This window comes from Rhinoraja longicauda, chromosome 23 (genome assembly GCF_053455715.1).
Source record: "Rhinoraja longicauda isolate Sanriku21f chromosome 23, sRhiLon1.1, whole genome shotgun sequence".
Lineage (NCBI taxonomy): Eukaryota > Metazoa > Chordata > Chondrichthyes > Rajiformes > Arhynchobatidae > Rhinoraja > Rhinoraja longicauda.
In genome coordinates this window covers 28406670-28424948 of record NC_135975.1, presented here as the reverse complement: position 1 = coordinate 28424948, position 18279 = coordinate 28406670, and the positions used below count along the sequence as shown (strand labels likewise).

The window sequence follows — 18279 nt, the reverse complement described above, 5'->3', positions numbered from 1 at the left end:
TACACCATCATAAAAACATAACGGCAAGCACAGCAAGCAATTATAAGGCAGAGCGATGTTAGCACGGTTTGAGTTGGCTAGTTTGCCGCATGAGGTAGGATTAGGTTTAGGGGTGAGAACCTAAGGAGGCACAGTGGCATAGCTGGTAGAGCCGCTGACTCACAGTGCCAGATACCAGGGCTCGAGCCTAGCACGGAAACAGGCCCTTCGGCTTCTTGAACCCACGCTGACCATCGACCACCCCATTTACACTAGTTCTATGTTATCCCACTTTCACATCCACTCCCCACACACTGGGAGCAATTTAGAGAGGCCAATTAACTTACGAACCCGCACGTCTTTGGGGCCTGGTGAAAACCCACATGGTCACAGAGAGAACGTGCAATATACAGACACCACCCGCGGTCACGATTGCACCTGGGTCTCTGGTGCTGTGAGGCAGCAGCTCTACCAGCTGCACCACTGTTCTGACGCCCCAAAATGAACATTTAAAACATTTTAAATGTTAAAATTGTTATTTTTGTAGAGATCTGCAAGTAGAAATTCCGAAATTTTGTATGGTTTGAGTGAGGCTTTTTACTCCATTTTAACACAGGCAAATCCATCTCGAGATAGTTTAATACAACCCATAACCAGATGACTTCTTTTGACATTTAATAATGAGCTTTTGATGAAATAGATAGATAACATTCTTATTCTCAATGCTTCACAATGTATCTTAATTACACTCAGTACCAAATTCATTTGCTTCAGTTCTCCAAGGGTTTTAGCTGCAATTCTGCACCTCGTCACTAAACAGGACAAGATTAACATTTTTCAGTTCATTAATGCGCGCTTTAACCACATGTGATTTTTTTCCATTACAAATCTCAAATTGTGGAGTATAGAGGCAAATAAATAAATGATAGGTCTTTGTCCCAAACATTATGGAGGGCACTGTATGTGTTATTTCCTTTGTATTCATCTCTCTTAATTATCACGTAATGGCTAATGCTTTTTAAATACATTTTTGAGAATTAAAATACAATTCATTTGCAAACCAAAGACTGTGAAGAGTGATATAAAATTACTGACTCCGAAGATTAATGCATTAAATTATTACTCTCATTTTAAAATTCCAAGTCACGAATTATTTATTGCAAATGGAACAGATGAAATAAAAATCCATTATTTGGAACAAAGTGTTAAATTAATTTCTAAAGTAGATCAGTATGCAATTAGTTATAATCAGCTTTATCTGCAATTATGATAAAATGGCAGAAATTATATTGTGGTCCTTTGAGTCCCAGCTTTCCTTTTTATAACTGATTTCTAAAAAAATCTGATTCTGTTTTCCTTTAGCCTGAGAATTGTGGTTTCTCCACTCAGAAATATCCAGAGGCATTGGAGGGGAATGGAGGGAAAAGAGGTAATGGAGGGGGGGGTCAGAAGCAAGTTGAATATCATAGGGTTTTAATCCCTTATGGTAAAAACTGATTACAAGATCATTCAGGAGCCAATTAAAACCAAATGGTTTAGTGATTTAACTAGTATTATGGAGCTAAACTGAGAGATTACTGCACTCTGTACAAAACAAGTTAGTGTTAGTTTATTAGACCATTGTTCATTAGATGTACGCGAGGAAGCAAGTAAACATATTAGGAGCCATCATGAGTTTCGGAACACAGCCCCAATCTCGCCATGGCTCAGAGCCACGCTCACTCTACGCTGTGCATGAATGTCTGGTGGACTTCCAATAATGAATGTGAATCGTTGCCAGAAGAATCTCACACAGCTTCCTCAATGCTCCCAAGGGAAGTTTGCAGAGTTCCATGGAAGCACCGACATGGAAATCTTACATCAATGGGAAGCCGATGATGGAGCTTCGGACTGCAACAAATGGAAAAGCTGCAAGTTGCGGGAACCCACGTTTCTCAGGAACACTGAAAACTATTCTCTAAATCTAAATCTAAAAAATCTATTCAATGGGGCAAAGAGTAAAACAGGCCAACATTTAGTGTGTGAATTCTGGGTCAATGCTTCTCGCTATTCCTTGGTGTTTTTCAGTCTTTAGTCCTGGAGAATGATCAAACCAAGGGAGCAATTTTATTTTCTTAATAGATACCAAATGACTTTACACTTTGCTACACAATTCAAGCTGTTTGCCAACAAACCCCAACAAACAGCCATTCAAAAATATTCCTCCAGATTTTGACCCCGAGGACCTAAAAATAGGGTTGTACTTAAAACATAGCTTAGGTTTAAGGTGAGAGGGGAAAGATTTAATAGGAACCTGAGGGGCAACGTTTTCCACACGGTCGTTGGTAGGTGTATGGAACGAGTTGCTGGAAGAAGTGGTCACAGCAAGTACATTAACAGCATGTAGAAGATATTTGGAAAGGTACATGGATAGGAAAGTGTTGGGAGGGATATGGGCCAAATGTGGGCAAATATTTATATTTATTTTCATATTTTCATATTTCAGATACAGCGCGGAAACAGGCCTTTTCGGCCCACCAAGTCCGCGCCGCCCAGTGATCCCCGCACATTAACACTATCCTACACACACTAGGGACAATTTTTACATTTACCCAGTCAATTAACCTACATACCTGTACGTCTTTGGAGTGTGGGAGGAAACCGAAGATCTCGGAGAAAACCCACGCAGGTCACGGGGAGAACGTACAAACTCCTTACAGTACAGCACCCATAGTCAGGATCGAACCTGAGTCTCCGGCGCTGCATTCGCTGTAAGGCAGCAACTCTACCGTTGCGCCACCGTGCAAATGGGACTGTAGGTGGGATATCTCGGTCGGCATGGGAAAATTGGGCTGAAGGGCCTATTACCATGCTGTAATACTCTTAAATGCCTTAAAACCCCCAAGTAATGAATAAAGGACAATGGAAAGTGAATGGAAACCACTATTCTTTAGGGATTTGGGCTTATGCAATCATTGTTAATGCACAGCGTGCAAAAGTTATTCGGATTGTGTCTTGCAAAAAACCATTAGGATAGTCAAACATGAAGTGAGTAAACACCCTGCAATGTTTCAAGGAGTAAATATCACCAGCAACTTGCTCTAGATTAGCCAGATTGAAGCAATGACCAAGAAAGCACACCAACACCTCTACTTCCTTAGAAGGCTTAGGAAGTTTGACATGTCCCCAACAACTCTCACCAACTTCTACAGATGTGCTGTAGAAAGCATTTTATCAGGATGCATCACACCATGGTTTGGGAACAGCTCCGTTCAAGACCGCAGAAATTGCAGAGTTGTGGATGTAGCCCAGACCATCACATAAACCAACCTCCCTCCCATTGACTCCAGCTACACTCGGCAGGCCGCCAACATAATCAAGGACAAGTCTCACCCCGATCACTCCCTCTTCTCGCCTCTCCCATCAGGCAAGAGATACAGAGTGTGAAAACACATCTCCAGATTCAGGGACAGTTTCTTCCCAGTGGTAATCAGGCAACTGAACCATCCTCACACCACCAGAGAATGGTCTTGACCTAACATTGACCTCATTGTAGACCTGCGAACAATCTTTAATTGGATTTTATCCTGCACTATAGGTTATTCTCTTTATCCTGCATCTGTGCACTGTGGACAGCTCGATTATAATCATATATTGTCTTTCCGCTGACTGGATAGCATGCACCAAAAAGCTTTTCACTGTACCTTTTCACTGTACATGTGACAATTAACTAAACTAAACTAAATAATTTGAGAAATCATTTAACCATTCAGATGGTAACATTATATATTTAGTCAAGGGGGGATAAATAACATGAAAGGGTTAGAGATTCACTCCTGATCACCAACAGTACATTGGAATCTGACGAAGGTCCTGGGCTGAAAGACCATCTGTCCATTCCCTCCAAAGATGCTGCCTGACCCACAGAGTTCCTCCACCAGTGAGGTTTTTACTCGAGATCCCAGCATTGCAGCCTCTTATGGAGATGCTGCAATCATTAATTAGGTTGATTAACTTTTTTTTTTAAATCAACTAAACCTACTTTTTTCATGCAAAACACATACATCAATCTTAAGACATTTTTCAGAGGTGGAACATAATCTATGAGGTAAATAATCTGGCTTCAATCTTCTTCAAACTGGCCAAGATGAAGTCCCTGGCTATGACAGGAAAGGGGTATGATGTGCATTGACCACGTGTGCAGCTCCTCCAGTGCGGGATGAACATCTGCCTGGAGTGGGATGTGGACTGCGGTTCTGATGGCGGTCAATTCCCTCGAGATGTACAAGGGATCGCACCTCACCACCAGGCGTTCGTGGAATGGTGAGGAGGAGCTAAGCAGGATCACCACGTCTGAGCTCCACAAAGTGCTCACCACGGGGCAGACGCCCGTCTCCGCCTCTCCCTTCCAACGATGCCTCCGTTCTGTCCATTTGATGGACGTAGAAGCCTTTGGGCTGGATGGCTGAGTCTGGGGAGCTGAGCGGTGAGCCACATCTCTGTGATACCGAGCTCACAGTGTTCCCTCATCTTTGGTAAAGCAGCCTTGCTCTTAAGCCCTCAAACTACTTTTCCAGGGACCGTACATTGGCCAGTAGGATGGTGGGGAGGGTGTCGTCTCCTGTGCTTCAGTCTTACTTGCAGGCTGACCTGCTGATCACATTTCCGGGTATATTGGATGCCTCTCAGGAGTTTACAGGCACTGTATTCCCTAAACGTGCGATTCACCATGAGATCGGGGATTCCCCTGCCATTGGGGATTTCCTGATAGTCGATAACCCCATTGCCGTTGATAGACTGCGATGGCGCTAATCCATTTTGATGGACCAGCACTGATTTGTGCGGTTTCTTTTAACTGTAGAAGTTCACAACTGTCATATTTGATCCTGGCCTGTTGTGCTGCTTGCAAAAATTCACCATCATTTCGTTTAGGTGCAAAGGCAAAAATGTCAGCAGTGTCAATTGGTCAAACAATAAATAGGTAGAAGATGGAACAGTACAACACAGGAACAGGCCCTTATGCCCACAAGGTCTGTGGCCATGATGCCAAGTTAAACATGTCTCCTCTGCCTGCATGTGATCCATACCCCTCCATTCCCTGCATATCCATGTGCCTAGCTAAAACCCCACTACTGTATCTGCCTCTGCCCCTAGCAGCGCATCCCAGACACTCACCACCCGTGGGGGAAAAACTTGCCCCACATATCTCCTTCAAACTGTGCCCCTCTCACCTTACAGCTAAGCCCTCTAGTCTTTAACATTTCCACCCTGGGAACAGGTTCTGACTATCTACCCTATCTATGCCTCTCATAATTTTATACACTTCTATCAAGTCTCCCCTCAGCCTCCAGCCTTTCAGAGAAAATCCAAGTTTGTACAACCTCTCCTTATAGCTAATACCCTCAATTCAGGCATCATTCTGGTAAACCTCCTCTGCACCCTTACCTATTTGCGTTGTCACTTTCTGGGATCCCAACATCCCTCTGTACAGCAATGCTGTTAAGGGACTTAACTCTACACAGCCTTACATTTGACCTCCCTAAGTCGAACACCTCCCACTCGCTCTGATTGAACTCCATCTTCTATTTCTCCATGCATTTCTGTAGATGATCTTTACCCACTGTGTACTTTGACAGCCTTCTCCATAATCCGCAACTCCAATAATCTTGGTGTCATCTGCAAATTTACTATCAATATATATGTCCAAATCATTTTCACACACGCACACACCCACACACACTCATGCACGCACACGCACCCGCACGCACACACCCGCACATGCGCACACACACACATATGCACGCACACATGCACACCCCCCACACACAACCCCCACACACAACCCCCCCACACCCACACATACACTCCCCCACACACACATAAATCAGTGTCGGTGTGTTCACCGATCAGCCAAAACATTATGACAACTGACAGGCGAAGTGAATTATCTTGTTACAATGGCACCTGTCAAGGGGTGGGATATATTAGGCAGCAAGTGAACAGTCAGTTCTTGAAATTGATGTGTTGGATGCAGGAGAAATGAGCAGGAGTAAAGACCTGAGAGACTTTGACAAGGGCCAAATTGTTATGGCCAGACGACTGGGTCAGAGTATCTCTGAAACGGCAAGGCTTGTGGGGTGCTCCCGGTCAGCAGTGGTGAGTACCTACCGACAGTGGTCCGAGGAGGGACAAACCACAAACCGGCGACAGGGTGTTGGGAGCCTAAGGCTCATCGATGCGCTAGGGCAATGAAGGCTATCCCGTCTGGTCCGAACCGACTGTGGCACAAGTCACAGAAAATTTTAATGGTGGTCATGGGAAGAATGTGTCACAATACACAGTGCATCGTACCCTGCTGCGTATGGGGCTGCACACGGAGGACCAACAGCATATTAGGCAGGTGGTCATAATGTTTTGGCTCATCAAGTCATAATGTTTTGGCTGATCGGTGTATATGTATATATGTGTCTGTCTGCATGCGCTCTGTCTGTCTGTGTGTACCTGCGTGTGCATCTGTTCGTGTGTGTGTCTGAGCGTGTGTGTGTTTGGCATGTGTGTGCGTGTGTGTATATACAAAACAAACAACAGAGCTCCCGGCACAGATCCCTGTAGAACTACATTGGATACAGAACCCCAGCCTGAATAACGCCCTTTCACCACAACGCTCTGCATTCTATCAGTAAACAGGCTCTGAATGCATGCGACCACGTTACTGTGAACCCTGTGCATCTTAATCTTCTGGATCAGCATACCGGGGGGGGGGGGGGGGGGGGGGGTCGTTATCAAATGGCTTACTAAAATCCATGTAGACAACATCCTTATCAATCATGCTCATCACCTCCTCAAAAAACTCAACAAGTTTGCAAGACGTTGCACAGATCCTCTCAGTTTTATGAAGGTTTCAGTCCATTATGTAGCCTATTCCTGCCACCATATTACTTTCATTACAAGAAACAGTGCCATCTGCTGTAACATGGAGGAACTGTACAGTTAATTTCAGCAGTTTTGGAGGAACAGTAAAGTTACAATTCACAAGAATGTGGGACTTTTGAATACTACCAAAGAGTTTTATTGGGCTGAAAATACATAATGTCTTTATAACTATCATAACAAAAGTGAGGTTTGCCTTCTTAATATCTTTAAATTTGCAAGTCATTAAAACAATAACATGCATTTAGAGAGACAGGAGGAACTGCAGATGTTGGAATCTTGAGCACAACACAATAGGACTGGAGGAAGTCAGCGTGTCAGGCAACATCTGCGGAGGGAATGAACAGTTGACGTTTCTGGTTGGGTTCTCCTTCAGGCTGCCTTTGTTGATGTCAATACTCTTACAGTGCTGCTCTTAGAACATTACAACCCAGGAGTGAGTGACCATCAACCCGGGTTCCATCCTAACTACGGGTGCTGTCCGTACGGAGTTTGTATGTTCTCTCTGTGACCGCGTGGGTTTTCTCCAGGATCTCCGGTTTCTTCTCACATTCGAAAGGCGTACAGGTTTGTAGGTTACTTGGCTTCGGTAAAAGCATTGTAAATTGACCCTAATATGTAGGATTGTGCTAGTGTATGGGGATCGCTAGTCGGTGTGGACCTGGTGGGACGAATGGCCTGTTTCTACACTGTGTCTCTAAACTAAATTAAACATGGGCAAATGAGACCAGCTTAGATGGGGCACTTTGATTGTCATGGACAGTGCTGGAGGAACTCAGCTGGTCAGACAGCATCTGCAATTGACCCACTGAGTAACTCCAGCACTTTGGGACTTTCCTCTGTAAAACGGCATCTGCAGTTCCTTGTGTCCATAAAGAAAAAAATAGCTTTGGCTTCTTAATACCTTCCAGTTGCAAGACATTAACATAATTACACATATTTATAGAGATACAAGTAACTGCAGACATTGGAAAATTAAGCAAAAGACAAAGTGCTGGAGGAACTCAGTGGGTCAGGCAGCGTCCATGGAGGGAATGGAGAGACAGGATCCTTCTTCAGACATGCAATTATATATCACCAATAATGTCACAAAACATTACAAGGTGTATCGCAAAAAGTCATCAACCAGAACTTGACCTGTTAGCCATACAGGACAGATAACCAAGAGCTTTGTCAAAGGGGGTAGTTTTAAAGGAATGTGGCGGCGCCTAACGGCAGCGGCTGACTAGCAGTCTGTCCGTCTTTTTTTTCCCTTTTTTTTTTTTTTTTTTTTGTGTGTCGGTGTTGGGATGGTTTTTATATATATTTTTTTGGTTGTGTATGTGTGGGAGGGGGTGGTGGTGTGGGTGGGGGGACTTTTCTCTTCCTCACGGCGCGGGGTGCGGCTCGGCTGCGGGGCCTAACATCGCCCGCTGCGGCTCGGCCGCTGGACTTTACATCACCCGGTGCGGCTTGGCCGCTGGACTTTACATCCCGGTGCGGCTTGGCCGCTGGACTTAACAGTGCCCGGTGCAGCTCGGCTGCAGGGCTTAACATCGCCCGGTGCAGCTCGGCTGCGGGGCTTAACATCGCCTGGTGCAGCTCGGCTGCGGGACTTTTCACCGCTGGTGCGGCTCGGCTGCGGGACTTAACATCGCCCGGTGCGGCTCGGCCGCGGGGCTTAACATCGCCCGGTGCAGCTCGGCTGCGGGGCTTTTCATCGCTGGTGCGGCTCGGCTGCGGACTTGACATCGCCCGGTGCGGCTCGACCACGGGACTTAGCTGCGCAAGGCTTGGTCGCGGGGCCTTTCATCGCCCGGTTCGGCCGCGAGACGTTTCAGCGCCCGGTGCGGGGACTGTGCGGGTCGGTCGGGGACGAGCTGTCTGTCCGTGGGCGTGGGGAAGAGAGTGGAAGTTTTGTTGCCTCCATCACAGTGAGGGGGTGTTTGGAGTCACTGTGATGGACGTTTGTGTTGGGGCTATGTGTCTTGTGTTCTTTTTTTTTTTCTATGACTGCTATGTAGTTTCGTTCGGTACTTCGGTACCGAACGACAAATAAAGCTCTGTTATATGTTAATGGAAGAAAAGCAGAGAGTTTGGAGAGGAAATCCTGGATCTTCGGGTGTCAACAGCTGAAGCCATGGTGACGGGATTGCTGTGAAAACAGCCGAGACCGGTGGAGGAATCCCAGTTGTACAGGCCCTGTACAAGAAGGGACAGAGCCGGCTGTACCTTTTGAGAAGGCTCTGCTCCTTCAACATCTGCTGTAAGATGCTGCAGATGTTCTACCAATCAGTGGTAGCCAGTGCCATCTTCTTTGCTACCGTGTGCTGGGGCAGCAGGGCGAAGGCTGCGGACGCAAATAGGATCAACAAACTCATCAGGAAGGCTGGCTCCATCCAGGGGATGGAGTTGGATTCATGGGAGGTGGTCTTGGAGGGGAGGCTCAAACTGCGGAGCCTCTTGGACAATACATCTCACCTCCTCCATGACCTGAGGAGTACCTTCAGCAACAGACTGGTTCCACCAAGATGCAGCACAGAACGCCACAGGAGATCCTTCTTCCCTGTGGCTATCAAACTGTGCAACTCCTCCCCCTTCTGTCATGGGGTAGATCGAGACTGCCTCTCCTCCCTCCCCCCCCCCCCCCCCCCAATCTTTGCACATTTCCAATCCTTTCCACTCGTCACTTTAATATCATGTTTTTAGTGTTTTTATAACTGTTGGCAGTTCAATTTCCCACCTGGGATAAATAAAGTTCTATCGTAGATAAAGGTAACTACAGCAACAGCAAGAGAGTTGTGGAGATCTGCAAGTAACATTCCTTATACACCATTAAATCTCCTAATCTCCAAACCACTCACTCTACCTCCATGATTGTTGAGTGATCCACTAACATCTTTTCAAATTTCAGAGATTCAGCATGAGCAGAAACTTGCTTCAGCTTTTGGTTTTACGTAATCAGAAATCAGCATTATCAGTTCGAATTGAAAGTCCAGCCAATCTTGGAGTAGATTTGGATAAGTGGGTAAGAGTATATTTCGCCAGCCACATCTGAAGATGCGTTTACAGTGGTTTCAGCAGTGGATGAATGGAGTGAAGGAGAGGAGGTGGGTAAAGTGCAAGTGGTGGTGTGATAGAAAGGACATCAAAAGGTCAATTCAGCAAAGGGCCAAACAGAACATCAATATTGCAAGCAGTTTGGATTAGTTTTATATATTATTCAATATGGGGGTTACAATTTCTTAACAGCAACTGGAAGCCCAGATCCAATTGTGACCTCGGGTGTTGTCTGTGTGGAGTTTGCACATTCTCTCTGTATGGGTCTCCCCGTATGGACTTCCGAGTGCTCCAGTTTCCTCCCACATACCAAAGACGGGCAAGTTTGTAGGCTAATCGGGTTTGTAAATTGCCCTTCGTGTGCAGGGAGTGGATTATGAAAGTGGTATAAGATTGAACAAGTGTGAACGGGTCAGCGTGGACACGGTGGGCCGAAGGGCCTGATTCCATGCTGTGTCACTGAATTAAACTAAAGAGAAACTATTCCATTCAGGAGAAAGGAAAGGAGGGCACTGGAGGAAGATAAATTGCAAAAGAGAGAGGAGATGGGCTGCCTTCACAGAGCACTGCCGTTAACATTGAGAAGCAGATTCAAATGTAACTTTCACAAGGTAATTATATATATTGTGGCAAAGGAAAAATAAATCGCAAGGTTGAAGTGAAACTGTGGTGGAGTGGGTTGAATTGAATACCATTTTCAAACGGGCACAACAAGCTGAATGATTTACCTGTACATTCCATTTTGGTACAAGATAACAAGCTGTTCCCAGGACCTGAGGCCTGAGCTATGGGGTGAGGTTGGGCATGCAAGAACTTTATTCCTGGGAGCAGGAGGTCTAGGGGTGATCTTATACAGGTGTATAAAATCATGAGGGGAATAGATAGGATGAATGCAGAGAGTCTTTTACCCACAGTAGGGGAATTCAGAACCAGAGGACATAACTTCAAGGTTTCACGGTCAGTTTATTGTCACATGTACCAATTAAGGTACAGTGAAATTCAAAGGTAAGATGGGAAATATTTAATAGGAAACTGAGGGAAAACCTTTCCACACAGAAGGTTGTGGGTATATGGAATGAGCTGCCTGAGGAGGCCAGGTACTAAAACGACATTTAAGAGACATTTGGACAGGTGCATGGATAGGAAAGCTTGAGAGGGATATGGGTCAAACAAGGCAAGGTGGGAAGTGTAGATGAGCCATCATAAAGGGTCTGTTTTCATGCAGTATGACTTTAAGACACGTTGGGCTCTTCTTCCCCGTTAGGTTCAGCTAGCATGCTAATGCCAACATTACAGACAGCAGCTCATGCAAATTTCTGTGCATTCCCCCATCAGCCCTTTTTAATTTAAAATCACACCTCTCTGTGCAAAATGTCAAGGACTTGAGAAATCCTCGCGAGCTTCTGGCGATGCAGAGTGAGCAAGCTGCTCACTGTTCAAGGGCCCGCCCGATGATTTCCTCCCACTTCTTAGCTTCACACCAAAAGGTTCAGACGTCAAGCAAAGTAGTAACTATGATTGTAATACTGGTTTACAGATGTGTGACAGTACGCCAGCACATCAAAAGTTGTGACTTTTTGAAGAATGCTACATGCTTAAAGTAAAAAAGCAGCAAGACAAATGTACCAACAAAATGTGTTATTTTAGGTTGAAAACTACTTCAAAGCTACATGAACAATGTTATTTAACATAGCCAATTTGAAGACAACAAGATCACACAAATCAAAATAATCTGTCTTTTAGGAATAAAAATATAGATCAGGGTGGCAAGATAATGTTTTACTTATTCCAAATATTCCTTGAAAATAAATAGCTATCTGCCTACATTAAATCCACAGGGTGGACCAATAATTGACAGAATTTGACTTTAGAATCAAATTCAAATTATAAGTCAAAATATTAAATATAAGAGATAGAATTTGAACAGACTTGTGGCCAAATGCAGGGAAATGAAAGACCAAAAAACTGGAGTGTGAAGAAGTTTGTGTCTTGACCCGAAATGTCACATATTCATTTTCTCCAGAGATGCTGTCCGACCCGCTGAGGTACTCCAGCTTTTTGTGTCCATTGCAGGTAAATGGAACTGGCTTGGATGGGCCATCTAAATAAGAAAGCCTACATGTTGCAGCCAGTGATATCCTGTTCTAATGCAGAGTGTTAAAGCATTCAACAGAGCCCTCTCTTTGCCTGCCAGAGTCATTACAGCACAGAAACAAGTCCTTACGGCCAACATGGTCATGATGACCAAGATGTCCCATCTAAGCTAGTTCCAGTTACCCACGTTTGGCTCATATCCCTCTAAACCTTTCCTAGCCATACACCTGTCCTTTGAAATGTTATTGACTTTTAAATAGGGCTATTTACAGGCTTGAGTTTACTTTCTTAAAGAACAGAGCAGTTATCTGAACCACAGTGGAACATATTGACCTGCCAACGTCAATTAATGGATTGGAACTCCCCATCTACATATTCAAAGGCAAGAATACTGCCAACTGAACGTTGACCAAAGCACTGTGCGGCCTCATTGTGCAGAATTGCATGTTACCTGCCATCATGGCCACGAGGCTCGCTTTGTAGACGTTTGCCAGTGATCCCAGTTCTCCGGTTCCGAGTATGGTTTTCATGTGTACCTTTTCACAAGCGTTGCGACACTGCTGGATTTCCTTGTACAATTCTATAAGCATCACATAAGAACATAAAATAGCAAATTGCAATGTAGAAATAATACCAAGCTATTCCCATTGACCCAGCACATTTTCTATCACTGACATGCTGTCCACATTCTTTAATGTGTTATCACTAATGCATTATAAGGTATGGCAATGTGCGAAACCTGGCAGCTTTTTGAGAACATTCCCCCTCTCATAGTGGAGATGGATGCCTCTTTGTGAAATGCTCCAGTGCATGCAGTGATTCTTTAAGCTTTACACTTTAGAGATACAGCGCGCGGAAAAGGGCCTTTCACTGTGTCCGCGCCAACAAACGATCACCCGTGCACCAACATTATTCAACACATGAGGGGCAATTTACAAATTTAACTCAGCCAATTAACCTACAAACCCTGTACGTCGAACCGTGCGTTGATGAGATTTTAACTTGTTGGGTTTACTTGCTCAGGGCTCTGTTCACAAAACACAATCACTGCAATGCACATAACTACCAAATGATAGAGCACATTTCAGATCACTAAACCATATATGCAATTGTAAGCAATATGCAGATAGGTGGAATCAACTGCAGTATCACAACGGCCAGAGTTCATTACGAGAATGATCCCAGGGATGATTGGGTTAACCTGTGGAAAGCATTTGGCGGCTCTGGACCTGTACTTCCTGGAGTTTAGAAGGATGAGGGGGGAATTCTCATTGAGACCTACAGGATAATGAAAGGCCTGGATAGAGTGGGATGTGGAGAGGATGTTTCCAGCAGTGGGAAAGTCTAGCACCTGGATCAGGCGCTGCTCCAGAAGACCGGGCGTACGGACCGGACTTCAAACATGGCTCCAAAACCTGGCGACTCTTGCATGTGGTTATTTCTATACACTTTGTACTAATCGGGGATTGTGCTCAGGTATTACTTTACTGAACTGTGTGTGAAAAAAGAATTTCACTGTACCTGCTGACCATTGAGGAAATAAGGAAACCTAAAAGCCGCTGCCAGTGATATCCAGCTCCAATGCAAAGTGCAGTTTTTGCAGATGCATTCAACACAATCAGTGCACCGATGCAAACTTCAGCTTTTTAACACCATTCTCTCCGCATAACCAACCTCTGAAAACCTCTTGATAAACCAGGTGAAACTGATTTTTTGTTAACTGAGTAATGAATCAAATAATGAGCAATTTTTGAACTTACATTTTAAAATGTGAAGTATCATGTTGTCAGAAGACTTAAAAATGAATACGTCTTAACTTATTAGCCCTAATCTACGTATATATATATGGTTTACAAATCATGATGGGAATGTGAACTAGCTGCTGTGCTTTCTATTTCCTACTTAGCCCATTGTGATAATTCTACAATCAACTTGCCTGCACCAGATATATCGTTGTTAAACATAGAAATAAATTTAAGGCCATCAAATTTGAGGAAATCATCCCTTGAGGCCAGCGTTTCTCAACCTTTTTACCCTTGCGGTACCCTTGAAATAATTTTCATGTCTCAGGGAACCCCTACATAAAAATTATTATATATCTTTATTAATCTTTTTCTTTCTGCTTCATAAACTTAAAGTTGATAAGGCAAACATAATAAATTTTTCTGATAACTGGTTTAAGCAAAAAATAACTTGCGTTTTTCTCAAGATTTAGATTTAGAGATACAGCGCAGAAACAGGCCCTTCGGCCCACCGAGTCCGTGCCGCCCAGCGATCCCCGCACATTAACACATTCCTACACCCACTAGGGACATTTTTTTTAAACATTTGCCCAGCCAATTAACCTACAAACCTGTACGTCTTTGGAGTGTGGGAGGAAACCGAAGATCTCGGAGAAAACCCACACAGGTCACGGGGAGAACGTACAAACTCCGTACAGACAGCGCCCGTAGTCAGGATCGAACCTGAGTCTCCGGCGCTGCATTCGCTTATTGTTTACTGACAATGCAAAAAGAAACTGAAATCAAACTGCGTCTCGTACAGCTCCTGTCCACTGACGACTAAAGGCCGTTTCACACTGGCGCCGTATAGACATCGCTAAATATGTTCCCTATGATTATTATACTTTTAAATGATGTAACAGGTTGAAAACTTTATTAAAATACCCGAGAGTTTTCCAAGAATGTGCCGTACGTGTATAATAAAATTACGAATATGAAATTAAACACAAAAAATGACTCAAAAATGCGTTTACACATGATTAGCCTATTTATCACTATTTCTCTCGGAACCCCTAGCGACCTCTCGCGGAACCCTAGGGTTCCTGGTAACCCAGGTTGAGAAACGCTGCTCTAGAGCGCACTAAATCTTTCTGGCTACCTTTCCTTAATGAGGCTGGCTGCGTCTGTTGCTGTATTTTCACTGGCAACAAAATTAGCAAACAATGTTCAAACCAACCCTCATCATTTACCATCAGTTTTATTCTTCTTTACTTACCGGACATTAGCTTTCCTGTGCTCTCATCAATACCCCATTTCATTACAATGGAATTACAGCGGGAAAATTTGATGGTGGGCATTATATGATTTTCTGATGCTTAGTTACCCACAATGAAGCACTGTGGTGAAACCAGTATCATGACTGCTTAAAAAAAAAATGTAATTGAGCTAGTCAGAATCACACAGCGTGGAAACGAGACCTCCATTTCGATTTGCCCACATCGACCAACATGTCCCAACTACACAAATCCCACCTGCCTGCATTAGCCCTCCAAACCTATCCTATCTATGTACCTGCCCAAATGCTTTTTAAACCTGCCTCAACTACCTCTTCTGACAGCTCGTTCCATATACCTGCCACCCATGGCGTAAAAAGGTTGCCTTTTACAACCTTAGACTATTACAGGAATACATGTTATATTTTAAAGAAATATTATCTGATCATTAGTTTCTTGTTTGGCAATGAGTTGCCCTCACCTTCCCAATGGCCTCCCAGCGCCAGTGTTCTGTTTATTACAATATCGATCTCTGTTGCCCCGTCTTGAATGGCCATCGTTATCTCCTGCAAGCGTAAAGTCAGTGGGGTCTGTCCAGCGGGGAAGCCAGTTGCCACTATTGTGTATTAAAAAAAACCAGTCTCGGTTATGATGAAGGAACAAGATTACACTGTCAGGACATTTACGATCACTGAACAATTAAAACACATCATAGGGATCCATCATTGACTGGAAGCTAGGCAGTCACTGTCAGAGGGCAGGAGCAGACCTGAGAGAATTCCATGGGGGCGGAGAAGGGCAGCATAATGGCACAGAGGTAGAGTTGCTGCCTTACAGCGCTAAAGATCCTGGTTCGATTCTGACCATTGGTGCTGTCTGTATGGAGTTTATATGTTCTCTGTGTGACCGCGTGGGATTTCTCCATATGCTCTGGTTTTCTCCCACATTCCAAAGGCGTACAGGTTTGTTGGTTAATTGGCTTCGGTGACATAGTAGATTGTCCCTGGTGTGTAGGATAGTGCTTGTGTACGGGGTGATCGCTGGTCGGCACGGACTCGGTGGGCCAAAGGGCCTGTTTCCGCCCTGTATCTCTAAAGCTTAAAGCCAATGAAGTCCACTACTAGTTTTGGTGAACGCACTAGTTCTATGTTATCCCACTTTCTCATCCACTCCATGCACATTAGGGGCAATTTTACACAGACCACTTACAAATCTACAAAGAAACCCCCCAAAATTGAGGCTCTGGTCAAGAGTAAGAAGGAGGCATGGGGCAGATGGGATCAAGGGTGTACCTGAAGGAGTTTCGGGAATTGAAGAGCAGGAAAAAGAGAAAATCCGGAGGGCAAAAAGGGGACGGGAGATGGCTCTGCCTCTGGCAGATAACATTAAGGATAATCCCAAGAGATTTTATAAGTACATTCCTTGAAAGTGGCGTTACAGGCAAATAGGGTGGCCAAAAAGGCTTTTGGCACATTAGCCTTCATCAGTCAGAGCATTGAGTATAGAAGTTGGTTAGTCATGTTGCTATTATATAAGACGTTGGTGAGGCCACATTTAGAGATTCTATTCAGTTTTAGGCACCGCGTCATTGGGGAGAACGTGCAAATATCACACACAGACGGCAGCTGAGGTGAGGATTGAACCCAGCCTCTTGCGCGGTCTGGCAGCAGCTCTACTGTATTGCCTGCAGGAAGGATGCATGCAGGAAATGGGCTGCACACTGGCACAGCTGGTAGAGCTACTGCTTCAGTGCCAAGGACCCAGGTTCGATCCTGACCTTGGGTGCCGCCTGTGTGTGGAATTGACGCATTTTGTCTGTAACCATGTGGGTTTCCTCCCACACCCTAAAGACACGCGGGTCTGTAGGATAATTGGCCCTCTGTAAATTGCCTGCTAATGTTGAGAAGTTGGGGTAACATACAACTGGTGTGAAAGGGTGATCAATGGCCGGCGTGGACTCAGTGGGCCGAAGGGCCTGTTCCCATGCTGTTTCTCCAATCTACAGCAGGGACTGAACCAAGCTTTCCCCCGATTTGAAAGCAAACACCAAGTTTAGCAAATGAACATTGCAAGGCAGGAGAAGGTGGGAGAGGGGGCTCACTGTAGGGGAAGGCTCATCACACACAACTTTCAGTTTTCATCCTGAGGATGATTACTGCAGCGGGAATAAGACAGCACAGCACCAAACAAATCAATTCCTGAGTTAATGATGGTCTAAGTTAGGAGTTTAGAAACAGACCACTGCTGCCTTACCTGAGGCAACAGGAATATTGCAATGTATAGTCTTCAGTGCCTGCACTGCATCCGCCACTCGAGATGGATAAACACACACTGCACCAGTGGTAATACCTACAAACACACAAAAAAACCTCTTCACTAAATTGAAGGTTGAAGATGTGTAAATATTCCTTGAAAATCAACTCAGCCATCTGCCGACGTTACAGTGAAAACTTTTATTAAATAAGAGCTTTGTGAATCAGCCCAAATACACATCCCAGCGGGTTGTAAGCTGTGACAAGCCAGTCGTCTGTGTCCAAACAATTCAACTTCATTTACAATTGTATTTCAGTTTGGTGTAGTTTATTTATTGTCACACGTTTTTCTTTATTTATTGCCTGTACACGTTTTACTTTATTGCCTGTTCTGCTTGCCATCCAGTCAAATCATTCGATACGATATGATAGAACTTTATTTATCCCAGGAGGGAAATTAATTTGGCAACAGTCACAAAAAACATGAAAATAAAGTGACGCGTGGTAAGGCTTTGGGGATGGGCAAAGATTGAGGTGTGGGGGGACAATCTCAGTGTCAGTCTACCCCACGGCAGAAGGGGGAGGAGATGTAAAGTTTGATAGCCACAGGGAAGAAGGATCTCCTGTGGCGTTCTGTCCTCTATCTTGGTGGAACCAGTCTGTTGCTGAAGGTGCTCCTCAGGTTGACCAGTGTGTCATGGAGGGGGTGAGCTGTATTGTCCGGGATGCTCCGCAGTTTGAGGAGCATCCTCCCCTCCAAGACCACCTCCCATGTCTTCCAACTCCGCCCCCAGGACGGAGCCAGCCTTCCTGATGAGTTTGTTGATCCTATTGGTGTCCGCGGCCTTCGCCCTGCTAACCCAGCACATGGCAGTGAAGATGGCACTGGCTACCACTCATTGGTAGAACATCTGCAGCATCTCACTGCAGACGTTGAAGGAGTGGAGCCTTCTCATAAAGTGCAGCCGGCTCTGGCCCTTCTTGTACAGGGCCCCAGCGTTCCTGGACCAG

General features: G+C 44.8%; 1 protein-coding gene across 2 annotated transcripts in view; it reads right to left on the bottom strand.

Annotated features, from left to right (window-relative positions):
• Window positions 1-18279, bottom strand: part of dera (deoxyribose-phosphate aldolase (putative)) — a 43663-nt gene that overhangs the window by 8398 nt on the left and 16986 nt on the right. The window contains exons 4-6 of one of the 2 annotated variants that reach the window (XM_078419943.1): window positions 17270-17365; window positions 15498-15632; window positions 12473-12601 (exon numbers count right to left, since the gene is read on the bottom strand). In XM_078419943.1, coding sequence (XP_078276069.1) covers window positions 12473-12601; window positions 15498-15632; window positions 17270-17365 — 360 coding nt within the window. The remainder of the gene's footprint in view (window positions 1-12472; window positions 12602-15497; window positions 15633-17269; window positions 17366-18279) is intronic. The other variant, XM_078419944.1, reaches the window with a different exon arrangement.